This window comes from Crocuta crocuta, unplaced genomic scaffold (assembly GCF_008692635.1).
Source record: "Crocuta crocuta isolate KB4526 unplaced genomic scaffold, BGI_CrCroc_1.0 scaffold334, whole genome shotgun sequence".
Lineage (NCBI taxonomy): Eukaryota > Metazoa > Chordata > Mammalia > Carnivora > Hyaenidae > Crocuta > Crocuta crocuta.
Genome location: NW_027533260.1, coordinates 2,094,148 through 2,102,126, shown reverse-complemented (window position 1 = coordinate 2,102,126; position 7,979 = coordinate 2,094,148). Strand labels below are relative to the sequence as shown.

The 7,979-nt window shown below is 60.8% G+C and overlaps 2 protein-coding genes across 5 annotated transcripts in view; both read left to right on the top strand.

The window, feature by feature from the left end:
• PRMT1 (protein arginine methyltransferase 1) overlaps window positions 1-5,126 on the top strand; it is a 9,406-nt gene extending 4,280 nt beyond the window's left edge. For all 4 annotated transcript variants that reach the window (XM_077747094.1, XM_077747093.1, XM_077747096.1 and 1 more), the window contains 6 exons: window positions 1,580-1,722; window positions 2,478-2,565; window positions 2,660-2,775; window positions 3,402-3,552; window positions 3,819-3,940; window positions 4,822-5,126. In XM_077747094.1, coding sequence (XP_077603220.1) covers window positions 1,580-1,722; window positions 2,478-2,565; window positions 2,660-2,775; window positions 3,402-3,552; window positions 3,819-3,940; window positions 4,822-4,905 — 704 coding nt within the window. In that variant the 3' untranslated portion in view covers window positions 4,906-5,126. The remainder of the gene's footprint in view (window positions 1-1,579; window positions 1,723-2,477; window positions 2,566-2,659; window positions 2,776-3,401; window positions 3,553-3,818; window positions 3,941-4,821) is intronic.
• A 97-nt stretch (window positions 5,127-5,223) lies between these two features.
• On the top strand, window positions 5,224-7,236 carry ADM5 (adrenomedullin 5 (putative)). The gene is made up of 2 exons (XM_077747097.1): window positions 5,224-6,533; window positions 6,745-7,236. Exons 1-2 carry the CDS (start codon window positions 6,430-6,432, stop codon window positions 6,998-7,000), a joined length of 360 nt encoding a protein of 119 aa, XP_077603223.1. The 5' UTR covers window positions 5,224-6,429; the 3' UTR covers window positions 7,001-7,236.
• The last annotated feature ends 743 nt before the right edge of the window (window positions 7,237-7,979 follow it).

Below are 7,979 nucleotides of genomic sequence, written 5' to 3'. Positions count from 1 at the left end.
CGAGGGTCCACGGTGAGAAGTCTCTCAGCTGCCCGTCTCCATCCACCGCACATTCCCTTCCGGAGAGGCCCGCACTTACCACTTGTGTCTGCGGAAATGTTTCCACATTCACGTGGGTGTCTTTCACATAAATAGCATTTTAGGCAAGTGTTTTGCCCTTTACTTTCTTCACCTGCTCATCGTGTAGTTTCATACATTTCGAGATGTGAGAGGGTCTTACTCTCTTTGACGATGTCAACCTTTTCGACGGTTCCCATCAGATGCACATACTTCCATGTTCTTACTCAGGTGGGGGCGTTGGGGGGCACATAAGCTTCTGAGATGCTCGTCCCCTGGCATTCAGAGAGAGCGCGCGCAAGGTAGAGGGAGACACAGAATCCAAAACAGGCTCTAGGCTCCAAACTCTCAGCACAGCACGATGTGCAGGGCTTGAACCCACAAACCGTGAGATTATGACCTGAGCTGAAGTCGGACGCTTAACCTACTGAGCCACCCAGGCGCCCCTATTTTTAATTTTTTTTAATGTTTTATTTATTTCTGAGAGAGAGAGAAAGCATGAGCAAGGCAGGGTCAGAGAGAGAAGGAGATACAGCATCTGAAGCAGGCTCCAGGCTCTGAGCTGTCAGCACAGAGCCCAACACGGGGCTCAAACCCACGAACCATGAGATCATGACCTGAGCTGAAGTCGGACGCTTAACCGACTGAGCCACCCAGGCGCCCTGGAGCCTGTCTTTAGATTCTGTGTCTCCCTCTCTCTGTCCCTCCCCTGTTCACGCTGTCTCTCTCTCTCTCAAAAATAAAACATTAAAAAAAGAAAGAAAGAGTGTGCCCGAGCAAAGGAGAGAGAACCCCAATCAGGCTGTGCACTGTCAGCGCAGAGCCCCACACGGGGCTCGATCTTACAAACCACAAGATCTTGACCTGAGCTGAAGGGTTGGACGCTTGACCGACTGAGCCCCCCAGGTGCCCCTGGAGTGATCTTTTTTTTTCTTTTTTTTAAGAGACTAGTATATATATTGAGAGAGAGAGAGACTAATATAGTGAACCCCCAGTTCCCTCTCGCTCACTTTTCATTCTCCCCACTCGAAGCCAATTTCAGCCATTCTGTCATTTCTCCTATAAATCCTGCCGTGTGCATCTCTAACAGGTGAAGCCATTCACGAAATAGGACGAGCTATCCATGACAGTCTTAATACCACCTACTGCCTAATCCGTACAGAATTTCTGCTTCTGCTTTAAAAATCCCAGAATGATGAATGAATTTTAAAATGGAGTTAACAGAGGGGCGCCCGGCTGGCTCAGTCGGGGGAGCACGCAGCCCTCCATCTCAGCGTTGTGAGTTCAAGCCTCACGTTGGGCATAGGAATTACTTAAAACACAAAGCAAACAAAAAACCCTGAGTTCACCGGGCGTGACTTCGGCTGGTAGAGTTCTTCGAAGATGCCCAAATGCAGCCCCCAGCCTTTCCTTGAGAAGACAGGGGCTGCTCCGGTGGGGTCCCTAGACCCTGGCCCCCCTCGCTCCCCCTGCGGACGGGTCTCCTTGAGGCCGGCTGCACGTGCGTCTGTCTGCCCCGCAGTGGTGACCATCATCAAGGGCAAGGTGGAGGAGGTGGAGCTCCCGGTGGAGAAGGTGGACATCATCATCAGCGAGTGGATGGGCTACTGCCTCTTCTACGAGTCCATGCTCAACACCGTGCTCTATGCCCGGGACAAGTGGCTGGTGAGGCCCCCGGCGGGGTGGGGGCCGTGTGCCCGGGCCAGGCTCCTGCGGCCGCGCGCCGAGCACCTGTCAGTCGGGGTCTGGGCAGAAAACAAAAGCGATGCCAGATATGTCCTAGACAGGGGACTTCATACAGGGGATTGACTGCTCCAATGTGGGGGGGCGCCCAGAGCCAAAATGGGATGTCCCAGGCACCAGGAACTAGACAGAGACGAGGTGTGTCAGGAGGTGGTTCGTGCTGGGAAGAAGATGACCGCAGAAGAACAGGGAGAGGCTGGGGTGCCGTGGTTTCAGGTGCTCAGATCAGAACAGGCTTCCCAGGGGGAGCTGACTAAGACCTGACCCAGGGGAAGGAGCCACAGGAGACCTCAGGGGAAGAGCACCTGGGCAGAGGAAATAGTTGTGCAAAGGTCCTGGGGCAGGAGAATTTTATCGTGTGTTGAGGAATAGAGCGTGGACTGGAAGAACAGAAGGTGGAGGGGGCCCGAGCACTCCCATGAGACTTTGGTTTTTCCTCCCAGGGGAGCCAGGGAGGGTCCTCCAGATCCTTCAGGACCTATGAAGGACAGGTCTGACTTAGGTGCTTCTAGATGAGGGCAGAAGCCAGTGAAGGGGCCACTTGTAGGCGTCCAGGTGGGCAGTGGCAGTGGCTCAGACCAGGGTGGGGATAGAGTGCGTGGATAGAGACCCAAGTTGTCGAGGTTTGGGGCCAGTGACCCAAGTCCCCCCATCCATCACACCCTCCCCCTCGGCAGGCACCCGATGGCCTCATCTTTCCGGACCGAGCCACGCTGTACGTGACGGCCATCGAGGACCGGCAGTACAAAGACTACAAGATCCACTGTGAGTTTGGATCCCCCGGACACCCGTGGGGCGGGGCCAGCTTGGTCTGGGCGCCCCCTGCCGGGCTCACCCTCCTCCCTGCCCACCTCCCCAGGGTGGGAGAACGTGTATGGCTTTGATATGTCCTGCATCAAAGACGTGGCCATCAAGGAGCCCCTGGTGGACGTGGTGGACCCCAAGCAGCTGGTCACCAACGCCTGCCTCATAAAGGTGAGGGGGCGGTGCAGCCAGGTGTTCCCAGGGTTGCAGCCAGGGAAGGGCCACCCCACCCCTCTGGGCCTGGGCCAGACATCAGGTCCAAGTGTTTGTCTGGAGTGTGACCTGTCGGCCAGAGGTGGCGCTAGAGGCCCAGAGAAGCCACCTCAGCCATTGTAAAGCTTTCTGAGCTAGGCCTGCTAGTGGTTCAGAGAGGGGTGAATTCTAGAATTGTGCTTGGCTTTGAGAGGTGGACCGACAGCCAGGTGGAGGAGGAGGGGGAGGACATGTGGAGCGAGCGCAGACAGGAGCTGGATGGGCGGGCGGGCGCCCGACCGGGGAGCTGCCGTAGGGCTTCGAGCAGAGGGTTGATGCCATCTCATTGCCGGTGTTTTCGCAGCGTCACTCGTGGCTGCTACCACACGTGAGGGGTGTGGCGGGGGGAGGCCGGTGGAGAAGGGGTCACGGGTGACACTCCGAGCACAAGCAGTTGCTCTAGGAAGTAGGACTGTCCAGTCCCGGCTGCGGGCAGGGGAAGGAGGGGCACAGGGGCTGCCGCGTGGCACCCCTGGGGTCTTCGGCCGAACGCCAGGCCGAGTGCCAGGGAGTGGCGCTCATGGGGCCTGTCCTGCGTCCTGCAGGAGGTGGACATCTACACCGTCAAGGTGGAAGACCTGACCTTCACCTCCCCCTTCTGCCTGCAAGTGAAGCGGAACGACTATGTGCACGCACTGGTGGCCTACTTCAACATCGAGTTCACTCGCTGCCACAAGAGGACAGGCTTCTCCACCAGTGAGCGAGGGGACGAGGGGAGGGTGGCACACGGAGAACCCGGGCAGTGACCGCGGCTCTGCCAGCTCACCTGCGTGTGTCCTGCCTCAGTTTCCCCACCTGTGACAGTAGACAAGGTCCCTCTCCAGGGCTTGATGGGAGTGAAGGGATTCAGGGATGGTGGAACCCCGTCACCGCTCAGTAAAAGTCATCTTGGGGCAAAGAGAGGGAGGAGCCGGGCCAAGGCCCAGGATGGGGGGTCCTGGCTGACCTGACTGCACCCCCAGGCCCCGAGTCCCCGTATACGCACTGGAAGCAGACTGTGTTCTACATGGAGGACTACCTGACCGTGAAGACGGGCGAGGAGATCTTTGGCACCATTGGCATGCGGCCCAATGCCAAGAATAATGTGAGGCGCTGCGGGGGCTCGGGGGTGGGCTCAGGAGGGGCATCCCGGCCTGCTCTGGGGCCCCAGCAGCCCAGCCCTCAGCTTGGCGGAGTCTGAGAGCCCCGGAGAAACCCCGAGTGGGTGGGAGGTGGAAGGCTCTGGAGCCTGCCGTTCAGGGCAGGGGCCTGCGGGTGGGTGGAGGAGGCCCCAAGGTCACGCCCGCTTTCCCAGGGAAGCCAGAGGCCCTCCACGCCAGGTGGCTTTGCTGCCCCCCCACAGGGCATCCGTCTCTGTCTGGAGACATTTGGGACTCCCACAGCTGGAGAAGGGATGCCTCTGGCATCTCCCCGGAGCAGCCTCTGCTCTGGCCCCAGGGTCTGTAGTACTGAGCTTGAGAGACCCCCAGACTAAAGAGACAGGGAGACGCCCAGAGATGGGGGAGGAGACTGGGTGCCTGGGCTGAGGTCCACTGAGGACTGAGGGCAGGAGCCTTCAGTTGGTGACTTTGCCCTGAGCCTTTCCCGGGAGTCAGGGGTCGGGGCCACCGGAGGAGGGTGGGCCTCCCGGAAGCTGGGGAGTAGAGAGAGGAAGCGTGGGGAAGGCCAGGTTGGGACCACCGAGTTTGGCTGGAGAGGGTTTTGCTTCCTGGGTAAGGATGATGGCCATGGTTTGGGTAGGGAAAGCCACAGGAGTCAGAGCAGCTGCGTTGGGGCGGGTTCCAGGTGGGTTTGGGGGCAGGACCACCCCTCCCCCCGCCAGTCTCCAGCCTGGCCACGGGCTAAAGGCAAGACGCCTGCGGGGTCTCCTGGGAGCACCTGTCCCGCTGCTGCCTCCCAAGTGGCACTTCCGGGTCTCTGCCTGCGGGGTGGCGCGTGCCGCTCACGCCTGCCCTCTCCCCACAGCGCGACCTGGACTTCACCATCGACCTGGACTTCAAGGGCCAGCTGTGCGAGCTGTCCTGCTCCACCGACTACCGGATGCGCTGAGGCGGCGCCCGGCTTCTCCCACCCCGGCCGGGCCGGCCCTGCATGGGCCCAGGGGCTGCGGCGTCCTTAGGCAGTTTTGGGGCTCCCCCTTCCTCTCCTTCCCTCCCTCAGAAGGGGGTTTTAGGGGCCTGGGCTGGGAGGGGGGGGCACATCGTGACTGTGTTTTTCATAACTTATGTTTTTATATGGTTGCATTTACGCCAATAAATCCTCAGCTGGGACTGCTCGCCTTCCTGGGGGGCGGCGTGGGGCCGGGGCGCCGTCTGCGGGCGCTGAGATGACGCCCGGGGGTCCCGGGACGGCACCTGCTACTAGCTGCCTCTCGGGGTCTCTGCTCCCCACACCCCTCTGCCAAGGTCTCTTTCCCCCCATCCCTCTCTCCTGGCCTGTGCCGTCTCCCATCCCCCTCACTCATGCCCCCTGAGGCCCCATCGCCACTTTTTCCCCCTTTGGGCAGGGCTCCTGCTCTGCTGCCCAGCTGGGCTGGGGGAGGGGCGGGGTGTGGGTTCCCAGCACAGCTGGGCCCTTAAGTTTCCCAGAAAGCCATCTTCCCCCGCCTACCCCCCCCAGCGCACACATTGTTCCTCTGGCTGTTTTTTCCTGTCCAGGACCCTCCAAGGCCAGGCGGGGGCTGACTGGCAGGGACTGCCGCCTGGCCTGCTGCAGCTGGGGAAACTGAGTCTTGGGGGAGTTGTTAGGGGATAGAACTCCTTGTGTGTGGGGGGGTGTCTGCTTCCATCCCCAGCCTAGCTTGGAACTTGGAGGTGGGGGACGAGGGAAGGGTCCCACCTTAGAGCCGCAGGGCCTCCCGACTCCCCTCTATGGAGATGGTGTCAGAAGTAGACTAACCTCAGCTCCCCAGGGACCTCTGTCCTGCGGCCGCTGCGGGCGCGGGATCCACAGCGGACCCTTTTCCATGGCCTTGTGCACAGAGCCCCCTGGTTCCCAGGATGCTGACCCAGGGGCTGGGTCCCCTAAGCCACCAGGACTTTCCTTTTCACGCCTGGCTGACAGGGCTTCAGTACAGCTGAGGCCTGGGCTGCGTGGCTCTTCACACCGGTCTACACTTACTCCCCTTCCAGGATGGTGTCTACAGGCTAGGCTAGGGCCCAGACTCCCTCTGTCTACACCCCCCGGGAGGCTCTGCAGGTGCCTCGCATCGCCCTACCCACAAAGCCTGGCCCTTGAGACCACTGGGTCCCTGACGCGGTTGAGGTCGCAGAAGCCCAGCGCCTCCCTGCCCCCACCCCTTTCCTGGAAGCCCTAAGCTGTGTCGCCACTAGCAGGTGTCAGCTGCCCCGCCCCTCTTCCCTCCCCCTTAAAGGGGTCGCTCTCCGGAGGCCTCCCGGGGTCAGAGCACCGCTACGTGGCCAGCACACCCGTGGGAGCTCCTAGGCCAAGGAGTAGGACTCGGGGATCCAGGTTCTAAGCTTTCTCTCCTGGCGTTGTGTGGCCTCCTGGACGCGGCCTCAGTTTTCCCCGCCGGGGAAGTGGGGGCTGGCGCTAAAGCAGGCTGCTTCACCCATGGGTTTCAGGGACCACACCCGGCCCCACCCCACGATGACTTCCCACATCGTCCTGTGGCTTCTCGCCGCCTCCATCCTGGCGGACCCGGACTCTGCGGGCAGGTGAGAAGGGCTGGTGGCAGCGGGGACCGGGCGGGAAGGAGACCGCGAGGAGCGTGCGCCCTCTTCAGGCCACGGTTTTCCGCGTCGGTGGAGTGGTGATCCGTAAGCGCGCCTGCCCCGTGGCGGAGCCCTGGGTTGCCCGACGCCACCGAGACCCCTTTCTCCAGAGGCTTCTGTTTGAACCCGGTCTTCTCCCATGCTCCTTCCCCAGACGGCCCCTGCACCAGGTCGCCCAGAACCGCAGGCGCCTCTGTTCCCTGGGCACATGCCAGACGCACCGCCTGCCGGAGATTATATACTGGCTCCGCTCTGCCTCCACCAAAGAGCTCTCAGGGAAGGCCGGCCGTGAGCCCCAGGACCCCCACAGCTACGGGCGCCGCCGTAGGCGCGAGGCCAGAGTCCTGCTCCATCTCCTTGACCCTGGCCCGAAGGAAAGAGGCCAGCGCAGCGCCCAGCTTGCTGGGTGACGTCGGACACGTCCCTGTTCCTCCCCTGGCCTCAGTTTGCCCATCTGTGTATTGGGGCCACGACCCCAAGTTTCTTTTCCTCTCGCTCCATTGTGAGGGGGCTCATTCAAAAACCGGGCTCGTTCAAACATTGTCTTCCCCCCTCTTTGGCTGGGCTGGACCCAGGTGCACACCGGACCTAACATGTACAAAGAATGCTACCGTCTAGAGCCTAATAAAACGAGTTTCACGTTTCAGCTTCTGCTTGTCTGTGCCCATTCTGGCCTTCCAGGCTGAGCCCTGTCTCTTAACATATTCTCTCCCTTTATCCATGCACCTTTTCCCACACGGAAGTCCCTCTGACTGTCTAACTTGAATCCAATCTGCTGTAGCTTCTCCTTCGCACCACTCCGCGCAGCTGCGTTTTCTGTGGGCGGTTTTGGTGGGCGGACCCAACTCCCCGAAGCAGCCCTCCCTCCTCGGGATGGTAGGACTTTGATTCGCTGCGGCTCGATACCCACGCGCGTGACTTTACATGTACCCAACGGTGGGCTGTGAGCCTCGCTTTTCAAAGAGAGAATGAGACAAAGCGGAGTGGGAAGCTCGAGAACCTGGGGTTCAGACCGGAGGAGCTGCTTAGAAGCCGGGAAGCCAACGGTGGATAAATCAGGCCGGGTAGAAAAAGACTGAAGCTGGGGAGCTAGCGGAGGGAGGGGATTGGACGCTGGGACTCGAGGGGGCGGGGATAGAACGCAGAGGGTTGGAAGGGGGCGGGGACAAAACCAGGGACTTGCCTACCCGGCGAAGGCACGCGCGAGGCAGAAATTAGGGTTCCTGGATGTTGGATAATCGGGAGCTGCCGGGAGCTCCGGAGGCCCGACGACCGAGTCGTGGACTCGTCGCACTGGGATTGGACATATGCAAGTGGGAGCCTTGGGTCTGGCGCTCTGAGTCGGGGGTCGGGGTGTACTCGGGCTTGGGTTCCAGGATCGGCTCGGCG